This window comes from Hyalella azteca, unplaced genomic scaffold (assembly GCF_000764305.2).
Source record: "Hyalella azteca isolate HAZT.00-mixed unplaced genomic scaffold, Hazt_2.0.2 contig220, whole genome shotgun sequence".
In the NCBI taxonomy this organism is placed as follows: Eukaryota; Metazoa; Arthropoda; class Malacostraca; order Amphipoda; family Hyalellidae; genus Hyalella; species Hyalella azteca.
This window is the reverse complement of record NW_025930575.1, coordinates 109,943-121,042: the sequence shown is the minus strand read 5'-3', so window position 1 is coordinate 121,042 and position 11,100 is coordinate 109,943. Positions and strand designations below refer to the sequence as shown.

Below are 11,100 nucleotides of genomic sequence, written 5' to 3'. Positions count from 1 at the left end.
AAAAGAGAAAATCTTTTTTTCTACAAGATTGATGTACTCATTTACTTGGGTCAAAATATGTTATTTTTTGTCTGTGCAATATGCAAATTTTTCTTTATTTACAGGAATTTGAATCTTAATAGTCGGTTTTAATTACTGATATAATGTTATATTAATTCATATATTATTCATTGATTGGTCAATCATTTATTGTGCATTGTTATCAATTTGATTGTGACTTGTGCCACCATAGGCTATGTGAATATTGTAGCTTAATAAAATGCAATAAATAGTATTTACCATCTGTATACCATTCAATTAAAGATGTCAGAAGTTAACAAAGAAGAAGAATCAGCCCCTTGTTCAATTGGGAAACATGCTGATACATCAAATGCTGTTGCTGTATCTTTAATTATCCAGCTTCTAGTTCTTGGAACCAATGTCAATATTTGAACTAGAAATTTAAAAGAGAAGAAAACTCTACAAAAATTCAGCATATTTCTATTGAAAACATTTTGGAGACCAGCCCCAATGTCAGTTCAATAAATCTAGAACACAACTACAGTGTAACAGTCAGAAAATTAGTAAAGTTTTGAGTGGAAAGAAAAAACACTAAAATTAAAAACCTAAATTTACAGGCAAAGGGCAGAATAATAAAGTAAATACCTATCCATTCACAATTTCTAATGGATAAGAACTATTGGCTGCATTTAAACTAGGCTTCTCTTTAAAAATATTAAATAATTCAAAAATTCTCAAATCGGAAGCACCAGAACTATAAGCTAAAACCTTAGTCAGTGTCGCCTGCGTTGGACACTGGAACATTGCACTGTTTGAGTGCGTGCAGCATGAGTGCGTGCAGCCAAATGAGGAGGGCCCAATAGTTACTCAAGATATGGACAACTCATGCTGAACAGTGCAACATTCCAGTGTCCAACACTGACTTTAAGGCTTTAGCTTATAGTTCTGGAGCTTCCGAAAGAAAAATATAATTTATATTTATTCAGATCAAGGCAACCAACATTTGAAACATTTCACTAATGGGCAGAGCACTTGAATATTTATGAACAAAATAATTTGTTGCTGACAAATCAATGTTTTTCTGTTGCTATGAACAAATGACTGATGTGAAGCTTCTTTGATATCAAACTAATGTTCCAACTAGTTGTGTTCACTGAAAAGTGCTTAGCAAACAAAATATTTATGTATAAGATGTTTCTAATGTCATTTAAAACATTTTAAATTTTCTGCTGTATTTATTTTTACTTCAGTTACAATTACAATTTATTTTACTTCGGTTTTCACTGTATTGAGAGATGCAAGAAAAGTGTGATTTTTACATAAGTATCAGAGATTTCTTTGTATATAAAATTGTCCAGAATAAAATATAATAATTTTTATTTTAAATAGCCTTCTTCAGAATCTAAGTTTTAATTTATTTTTAGTAGGGTATTTATTAAATAGGAAAATTAAGATAGTTCATGGCTTCTTCAGCTTCCAAGTCTCCAGCCTATGATGAAGAAAAAGTGCTTAATGCTGAAGAATGGCTTACAGAAGCCTATGGAATCATTAAAGTGAGTCATGCCCACAGTATTTACAAATATTTTTATTATTAATAGTACTCAATTAAAAATCTGTATGTCTGCCATCAATACCAATTGTATTGAAATTGAGAAGGTTAGCTGAGCCTGATTTGATAACATTTTTATATGTTCTTAATTTTTATTTTTAATTTAATACAACAACTTATTTTTAGAGTGTATCATCTCATTGGAGAAAAGAGAACTTGGTGCTGTTAAAATTCATCTGTCAATGATAGTAGTCTCCTGAATCATTGAACTTGATGATTTCTTAACATAACCTAAAATAGTAATATTGGCACTGAAGAACATACTGGGTTGGCCTGTTGCCAATTCTTATAAAAATTAATGCTATTGACTTGTCTCTTGGAGATCTGAGGACTTGCCTTTTTACCATATCTATTCAAAACTGACTTTGAAAAGCAAGTAGCTACTGAACATCCACCAATTTGCAACATGGGTAACACTTCTAGTCAAAATATATGCTCCTGCATAGCTATATCTAGTCTGTTTTTTAACACATTCATACTCAGAGCGCCATCAGTGTGAACAGGGAGTTTATTGTACATGTTTATGACGTGAAACAAAAAAAAAAAAGTGTTGTTTCTTGCTTTATATTCTAGTAATACATCTGAAATCTTGTATTAACCCTGAGTATACTTGTCCAATGTTGACTTGTACTTATCTGCTTATGTGCAATACAAATATAGAAATAGATTACAATCAGACAGATCCATTCAAGGTTTTGCCTGTCAACCTCAGACGGTGATATTTAGATCCGTGACAATAGAGGGTGGAAGTATGATGTCTATAAATGGGCTGGGAACCTTGGTAAGGCCCCCAGTAACTGACTAGTAACTCTGTAAACATTTGTTTGCCATGTAAGATTTGTTTGAGTTACTCCCACATAACGGTCAAAGTCTTAGCCTATACGTACCTGTATTGTATCTCATGTATAACCACCCTGTATGAGTTTTTAGAAAGAAACATCTTATTTGTCCCTAAAGCACTTAATCAACAAATCTGTGTCCTCTGGTAGAAAGGTAGAAATATATCAAGTCAGGTGGCGCTTAATATTGCTGCCTGACAATACTTGGTTCTTGTATGTATAAAATTAACTAAAATTATTACGTGTAGTTATTAAATTATGTTATCTGCTTCTGTTAAAAAATAATTGGATCCTTTATTTCTATGCTAATGATTTTATCAGGCGTAGGTACTATAACAAAATAGTTAATCCAACTGTAGGATTCTTTCTGAATTGACTTATAAATTAAAGTGTAGCCAATCCAATCAAAATTATTTATAAAGCAAGTTTGGTTTTATATACGGTAGTGCTAGGCCTTTGTTGTAAAATTCTGGTGTACACACAATAACAATACCTGATATTTCATATTCATCCATGATTGTTGCAGGATGTAAATGAATGTGTAAGCATCATTACTGTCAGTGCAATTCCTGCCACGGACTCCTGCGTGCACCTGAACCTCACAACCCTAGAGCTGCAAGACTACACCATAGAGCTGTCAGCTGCTGGATTCAGGTAAAAATAATGATAAACTGAGCTTGGTTCTGCAAGTTGGCATCTCTCCAACGTCAAGAATCTTAATTAAGTGCATGATAAATTTATAAAATCTTGCTATAACTGAAAAAATAATCAGGTTGAAAATGTCTTGAATGCCACTCCATAACCAGTGAATACAATTTATGATGCCAAATAACTCGTGCTATTCTGTGTTTACTTTGCATTTGAATTTCATTGCGTTCTATATCTCTTATCTCTACTGATTCAAAGAAATGGCTCATGATTCATGAATTTATTGATCTCTGTTCCATTATGCTAGGGACTTTAATATTTAGTTATTATCTTATTCATATTTATACACATGCAACTTGAATTCTGTTTGGAATTCAACTTTATGAATTTTAAACTTTGCAATGATTCACCTATCAAAAAAATAATTTAGGTCTTCAAATGGAAGCTAAGTACTTTTTTTCCAATGCACTTGCCCATAGAATAACACACTTCCATTGACTAAAATTATTAATACTTTTTAATTTAGTTATTCATACTTTGTGAATCTGGTTTAAGAGCTTTTTAATCATGTCACTGAAACTTGTTCATTTATTCATGCCTAATGAAAATGAAAAAGATTCTTCTTTTTATATGCAGTAATCTTGATCTTTTGCAGAGAAAATACCTATATGTAGTGTATGTACACCCAGTAAACCTTAATATTTATTTCACAGTATGCATGGTTGAAATAATTTCTATATAAATTTTCAGAGTAGTGGGAAGAAGCCACAACGAGAAAACACTTCCCTCAGATACCTATTTTGAGACTCCATATGCACTGCTAAACAACCTGAGCCCAGCGTATGGGGAACGCTTCTGCAGCATTGTTAGTGCCAAGCTAGAGGCCATGGCCGCTCAACAACTCGACCATTCATAAAAACGTCTGCCAAAATCAACAGATTTTCTTTATGCTTCCTTGAAAACCTTATCAAAGTTGGGTACAATGTAATTTCAACACTCCAAGCACTCATCTGCTTATTAATTCCGAGTATAACTTTTCTTTCTGTTCCTTTTTACGTATTGCATTGTCTCTTTATATCCATGATACTGCTTAAGTAATACACCTACCACATCCAAACATGGGCCAGACAACCAGTAACAATCAAGGAGCAAATAGGCTCCATCCCTCAGGCCAGCCAAACTCGAGAACAAACCAAGCCTCGTTGACCAGTAACCGCAATGATGCCTCTGGTGTTACCAGTGCACAGACTTCAGATGTCATGACGTCTGATGCTGGTGACATCAGCTTGGGTCTTGGCAGAAGTTCTGATGGAAATGCTTGTGTTGAACAAGCCACTGCTGCTGTTGCTGATGATGAGCCTGGAATAGCTCAGGCTGGAGCTACAAATCTCTCCCCTCCTGCCCCTGGAGCTCAAGTGACTGACAAGATCAGCAGATCATGTGCAGCTGATCTTGCAGGATCAGCAGGACTGCACATGCGGGATCATCTTCGCTCCCTGCACGACCAGTTCATGCAGCAAGCTGGGGCAGACTACGACATTGCGACGGCTACTACGCTTTCTTACTCACAATTTCTATTCTACATCACCAAACTCAATGAAATGTTAGTAATTCTCTGCATACAGTCAACTCTTGGTTAAATATTTAGCCTTTAAATTTCACTCAGATGTTTGTCGAGTAGCATTCATAATGTATTCCAGCTTGATGCAATTTGCTTTAAACCATATTAGTGGTGTGAAGCTAACCTTGCACAAAACTTGAACAGCACAAATTTTGATGCTAGAAATAGTGTATATATGGGGGAGTAGTCATTAAGCTGCCTTCTCTTTTAGAGAATGGATTGACCAGGAAAAATCAATTAAGAGGAAATTTATGCTGGGTGCCATTCAGTAATGTAAAGTACTGACTACTTACTATAGCCGCCATTTAGTAATAATGAACTGATTATCAGAGTAAACGCTGACAAGTTTCTTTAGAAATTGAGGTCTAAATCAACAGTAGTAAGCAAAGTGACGCCCACTATAGATGCCAGTATAATGTTCTTCTTATGCGTGCAGTTGTCGCCGCTACGAGGACGGGGATGGTCGGGTGCTGGTGTTCGCCGTCAAGAAAGGCTCGGACTCGAGCGTCTTCTGGAAGGCGACGGTGCGCATCGCCTGCGTCAGGTACAACACCCGCACCCGCTGCCCCGAGAGCTCCAGGATGCTCAGCATCAGACAGTTCCTGCAGGCACGTTAGGCTCTCAAGCCTGTAGTTCCCTGGTTAGGCCTTTAGAATATATTTTAGTGTGGTCGTTTTCTATGACAATCAGCCATAATGTTAGCTTCTATGCATCTTGGAGTGGCATCAAATAATGTAGAGCTCTAGAAAAAATCTTTTATGATATAAAATTAAATATATTAGAGATTTGGTAGGGGAAATTTGAATGACATTCAGCAATTGTTTAGCGAAATGATTAGCTTGTCTGTCCACAGGTGTTCCGACGTATCAGCTACGAGTGCTGCAGTTCCACCAGTCCCCCCTGCTCTCCCAGTGGTCAGTGGCTTCTCATGGGTGCTTAGCTTTATAGTCGCAAGTTATGAGTGCTTAGATTTATAGTTGAGTTTCATTTCTCTGTGAGCAATAGTGACATTTCTCTTAACTCATGTGTAAGCAGATTCAGGAATTTCACTTAATTTTTTCATGAGGATCCGTAACGTTCAGCTGTGTCATCTCAGGGAAAACTAACGTCTCGATATTCTAAATCATTGTTTGCAAATCATGAATTTGTATTGGTTTCCAGCATTTCTTTTTCACTGCTTTAGTTGATTTTCTTTCGGATTGTTACAACGTTAAGTTGACATTCATCACTTCAGAACTCGGTTGATGGTACATTCACCTCCTTGATTTATTATCTGCTTTTAACCTTACGAACCAATTCACTCAATTTCATTGGTCGGCCAAATCTTGTGAATCAGTCTGCATTACGTGACTAAGTTAGTCAAATCAAACAACTTAACTTTTTATGTATTGCTTGCATTCTGCTAAGGATGATTAACAACCTATGGATGTACTAGTACATTTTTCATTACTAGGTATGCTTGTGCTCTCTTGATCTCTTGACATTTTTGAGTAACGGTATGCAAATAAATTTTTTAAGAAACTTGAGAGTTGTGAAAACAAGCACCGAATCATGTGATGCTTCATGCTGTGCAAGTTTACTTTTCTGTTTGATTTTGCTCGAATTGAGTTCAGAAGAATATGATTTGGGACTCTGGACCTAAAAGTTTGTGGCTTGATGATGTAGTTAGGACAGTCAGGTCTATATTATCGAGGGCGGTGTGGGTCTGATGATGTAGTTATGGCTATTTGGTCTACATCAGCAGGCAGCTGGTGCAGCTATCACCACACATTTCACCTACAGGTGCAACGGACCACAACCAGGCCACTGCTGCAGCTTTGGCCACCGCCGCGTTCAGTGAAGCTCTCCCCGCTGCTGGTGCCTGTGCTGCAGCTGCAGCTCACGGTGTGTTTCATGTCCTGATGATATTTTCATGCTAGAACGTTTAAGTCATAATTAAAAAAACATCTTCTTTTGGATTGGCAGTTTTTCATATGAGTCAAATGGTCAGCTCGATGTGTATATATAGCATGAGCTCATAAGGTATTATACTAAAATCTCCTTCAAGTTGAAAATCTTTTAGGTTGCGATTTTCACTTTGAACAAAATTAGTTATTGTGAAATCTATTAATGTTGTGTAATATGTATGTACAGTTTACTTAACTATCTTAATCTCTAATTTGCGAAACTCTTAATTCTTCCTTTTCTTGTTTAGCTTGGAATAAGTCTGTTATCTGAAGGTTTTCAATATTGATCCGTTGCTGACATTATTTACCCGCAGTGAGCTGCGGTGCAGGCGGCAGCTCCTCATCAGACGACCTGGACAAAGAGCTGGACGAGTGCATCATCTGCCTGGAGCGTCGCCCTGACGTCATCCTGCCGTGCGCACACGCATACTGTCTGCCCTGCATCCAGCAGTGGTGGGAGTACTGCAAGGAAGGCGTCGGGGCGCCCTGGTACTGCAGTCTCCTGCCTACTGCGCTCGGCCTGTCAGTCCTGAGTCCTGTTGTGCCTTGTTCTAGGGGACTCCAAACTTTTTTTACCAAGTGCCAAGAGCAAGCTTCCTGAAACCTTCACGGGCATGTCACGCCCTTTTACCGTTTTTAGTTCATGCGGTACCAGAAATGAACGCCACATAGATTTTGGAACAAATTATGTTGAACTAAGAAATATCCTCGGCGGGCCGGATGGAACCTAGCCGCGGCCCGGATCCGGCCCGCGGGGCGTAGTTTGGGGACTTCTGCTCTAGTGTGCTGACCGATGTTATGGGTTACTGGAGAATGCTCGGGAGTGCTAAGGGATGCTCAATAGTGTTGGGCGATGAGCGGAAACCAGTTATCGCGGTTGTGACGTTACTACTGAGATATTGCAATCGGTGTAAATAGAGTGTTTTGGCAATAATTATACGAGTGTTGTGGTTTTGTGAGGTTATGGTTCAGTGAGGGGTTTACGAGATCTACCATGAAAATGTTACAATTGTTGTGTTGTAAATTCTTCGTAGGTTTCAGATAATAATCATATAAAACTTGGTGAATTAAAATAAGTATTGTCAAAGGGGCTGTATAATGATTTCTTGAGGGTGAGCACTATTACAGGGCGCATGTGCTGCTGTACATTCTGTGTCCAAGAAAGTTTCTCGTCCAAGTTGCTTAACAATGCGCTGCTATAAAGTCATGTCACGGCAGAGATTTCAGTGCTCATGATTTTATCAAACGAGATTTCATTGCTCAGTCCCTGGCAAGCAGATTACCTCGGTGCTGTGCGACCAAACCCGGCCTCTTGAGCCCTTTCGGGGTTGTTTTATCGAAAATACTTTGCACCTTTATCAGCCAATTCCTGATCGCTTTTCAAGCTGAACTTCTCGGTAGGCTCTCATCTTCTCATTGCGAATTCAACAACAGTCAATTGTGACTGTTCCAGAGTTATGTTTAATACTTTCGAAATGAAATTGTATTAAACAAATTTGAGATGAAAGTAAGGAAGAACAACTTGCCAGCATATCACATTGCTGCCACTATTTCAGCTTAGCCCTGACGAACTGCTAGCAAGCGGATGCTGACAGCGGCTGTTTGTGCTGATTTTAGGTCGGCACGATGTCGTTATATGTATAGGAAAACTGATGAAAAAATTAAAAACTAAACGGCTACTGAAGGGGTTCTCGTTTAACGTGTGACAAAATAGTTAGCGAGCTATGGCAAAAGAATCTAGTGAAATCTTGACATTTTGAGTATTAGTAAATCAAGCGTGCCGCGGAGATGGTTGCCGTTGGGAACTGGGAGAAGGTAATCTACGGTCGAAATGAAAAATTTTCAGGAGAACTGTTGAAATTTAGGCTTGATTGTTAGGATGGTGAATGAGGTGGTTCCCTTTAGCCGTTTTTTTTTTCAGGTAGATAGAAGCTGAGATATGACAGATTCCGATACATTTTTCGACGCAGGATTAGCACCTATTGTAACTTAAGGTGTTGCCTGGCCAAAACCCGCGCTGTCGGCTTTAGGAAGAAGGTAGTGCGTTGTTCCATGGAACAAGGGGGTTTTCGGGCTTTTAAAACCAAAACCCATGTTCTTGAAACCATGGAACACGGGGTTTTCGGGCTTTTAAAACCAAAACCCATGGTTTTGCAACCATGCAAGTTTCCTTAACGTGAGTGCGTGTGTGACAGGGAAGGTGAGCGCACGTGTCCAGTGTGTCGGGAGGCGGTGGCTGACGCAGACGACACCTGGGTCATCTCGGAGGCTCCTGACGAGGCTCAGGTCTGCTTCCCATATTTTGTTCAATTTTTAGACAATTTTAATCTGACTTGTTTTGTCATGAAATAACAGATAAGGGAAAGAAATCCTTGGCTGAATGTCAAATAACAATCTTTTTTCTAAATTTTTTCTCTTAAATTGTGTGGAGAAAACATAATTACAACCTGAACCGGCCAAAAGTATCAGTTCTACTCATAATTGAAGTCGGTGTAGTGTGATCTATCCGTCCCAGTCTGTATTTATCATCAGAATTTATGCTGCCTTATCTCACGTCTACGACTAGAACAAATAATAATTATGTTCTCAGTATAATTCCCTAATTTTGGGCTGTGTTCTGCGGCAGAGGACGCGCGAGATCGGCGCTGCTCTCATGGGGCTCGCTGAGGAGACGAGCGGCGACGTCAAATGAGGCGAGGCGGCAGCGAGCAGCAGCGTCACCCCCCGCCGTGCGTGCTGGCCGGACGCCGCGGCCAGACTGCGGCACGCGACTGAGTGGACCTTGTGTCGGGTGTGGCGGGGTGCCTCCAGTCCCGATCTGCGCTACCAGGCCGAGTGGGCGCTGTGTCGGGTGTGGCAGAGCACCAGCGCCACAGCTCACATGTTCAGGAGTGTGTGGCTACAACACATGCCACATGAGGAAGAGGAAGGCTGTTCATCCCGCCACGTTGCTCGCTGCTGAGGGATTTTTAACGATGTAATTTTTAACGAAGAATTTGCCAAATATCAAGCACGAACAGAATGCAGACCGCCATAAGTTCAGCTGCAGTTAATGTGTGTTCATCATTGTAAAATGTGGAGAAATTTTATTAACTATGAGTATAATAATAATGAGACTCTTTGAAAAACTTTGTCTGCTTGCTGAGACTCTAAACAGCTTATGAGTAAAAATGTTCAGCTTCGTACTATTGTCAGCATTTACGCATCGCTGCAATTTAGCTGCAGGCGTAAAATGTCAATTGTGAAGAACTAATCAATTTAGCAACAGTGTAACTTAGACTCTCCTTCTCCTGCACTGCAGAAACTCATCATGAATTTGTGCTAAGTTGATGATGTTGTTGTGAAATAATTCTGTAAGACAGAAAAATAAATATTTTAAGGTAATAACAACTCCGTTTTTTTGCGATCTATAAATATATCTTTTGGATTTATGTGAAAAGTTTTGGTATTTTGTTTCATGAAGTGATAGAAGTGGCAACAAAACTTTTAAATGAGAATGAACAGTTTTGGTTGTGGGCGAGTTATCTAAGTGACCCATGAATTAGACTTGCTTTATTACACCCTGACCTCAACAGGAGCTAGTAGAACAGGTGTAATATATCGAGAAAAAGCGTCCACCTCTTTTTTGTGCACATTGTGCCTCTTTTTTTTTTGTGCCTCTTTTTTTGTGCACATTGAAGGTTTGGCTCGAATTAGGCTTTTGTGCCAGCGTGGTGTTTTTTTTTTTTTTTTTTTGATTGTCCGACGTCCGTCTTTGGAGAGAATCGTCCTATGACGGAAGTCTCGTATACTCGCCTAGAGGGTTGTAAGATGGTGGCTAAGAAACGGCCATATTCGCGGCAAAAAAGGCCAAAAGAGGCCAATTCAATATTTACCAGAAAATATGTGGGTTGCGGTGCACGAATTTAATTTTCCTTCATTTTTTAATTTATAAAATATAATAATTATCGCCATCATAAATTTTTCCGGCCAACGCTATTGGAAAAAACTAAATAGTTGAACTTGACTTGAAGAAATGCCCATCTGACATCTCTGGTTAGCTTAGCCTGGATGCTTCGCCACGGTCCGGAGCTTCGTTTCCGAGCAATCCGCATAGGTACAGCTCTGCAGTCTTCGCAATATGCTTTACACAAGGTAAAAGTTATTCTACTTTTAAACCATAACTATAAATATAAGTAAAAATTATTTATGACAGTAGGAATTTATATATCTTATATTATATCTTGCGAAACTTCATCGCAGCTATACTACATTAGAACCATCGCGTTACAATATATAAATTTCTTACCTTCAGATGCGGATTGTATTGAGAAGGGTGATGTGGTGATGAATATTGCGATATTATGCTCATGTGACGAAAGCACCGAGATGGAGGAGCGAGGCGTGGGTTCGAGCCCCGGGAAGCTCAGTTAAAGTCTCAGTGTCGCTAGTGGACGG

General features: G+C 39.0%; 2 protein-coding genes across 2 annotated transcripts; both read left to right on the top strand.

The window, feature by feature from the left end:
- The first annotated feature begins 1,401 nt into the window (after positions 1-1,401).
- Positions 1,402-4,022, top strand: LOC108683279 (protein GSKIP homolog). The gene is made up of 3 exons (XM_018172581.2): positions 1,402-1,553; positions 2,975-3,102; positions 3,847-4,022. Exons 1-3 carry the CDS (start codon positions 1,461-1,463, stop codon positions 4,010-4,012), a joined length of 387 nt encoding a protein of 128 aa, XP_018028070.1. The 5' UTR covers positions 1,402-1,460; the 3' UTR covers positions 4,013-4,022.
- Positions 4,023-4,212: 190 nt separating this feature from the next.
- On the top strand, positions 4,213-10,027 carry LOC108683278. Its single transcript, XM_047885240.1, has 7 exons — positions 4,213-4,699; positions 5,154-5,325; positions 5,571-5,631; positions 6,500-6,601; positions 6,978-7,116; positions 8,859-8,949; positions 9,290-10,027. The coding sequence occupies exons 1-7, from the start codon at positions 4,215-4,217 to the stop codon at positions 9,353-9,355; spliced, it is 1,116 nt and encodes a 371-aa protein (XP_047741196.1). The 5' UTR covers positions 4,213-4,214; the 3' UTR covers positions 9,356-10,027.
- The last annotated feature ends 1,073 nt before the right edge of the window (positions 10,028-11,100 follow it).

Bases quoted from the DNA above. Each gene is read 5' to 3' on its own strand.
- LOC108683279 (XM_018172581.2), top strand. From the start codon at position 1,461: ATGGCTTCTTCAGCTTCCAAGTCTCCAGCCTATGATGAAGAAAAAGTG. The intron at 1,554-2,974 runs GTGAGTCATGCC...TGATTGTTGCAG, and splicing joins AAGCCTATGGAATCATTAAA to GATGTAAATGAATGTGTAAG. The intron at 3,103-3,846 runs GTAAAAATAATG...ATAAATTTTCAG, and splicing joins CTGTCAGCTGCTGGATTCAG to AGTAGTGGGAAGAAGCCACA.
- LOC108683278 (XM_047885240.1), top strand. From the start codon at position 4,215: ATGGGCCAGACAACCAGTAACAATCAAGGAGCAAATAGGCTCCATCCC. The intron at 6,602-6,977 runs GTGTGTTTCATG...ATTTACCCGCAG, and splicing joins TGCTGCAGCTGCAGCTCACG to TGAGCTGCGGTGCAGGCGGC. The intron at 8,950-9,289 runs GTCTGCTTCCCA...GTTCTGCGGCAG, and splicing joins AGGCTCCTGACGAGGCTCAG to AGGACGCGCGAGATCGGCGC.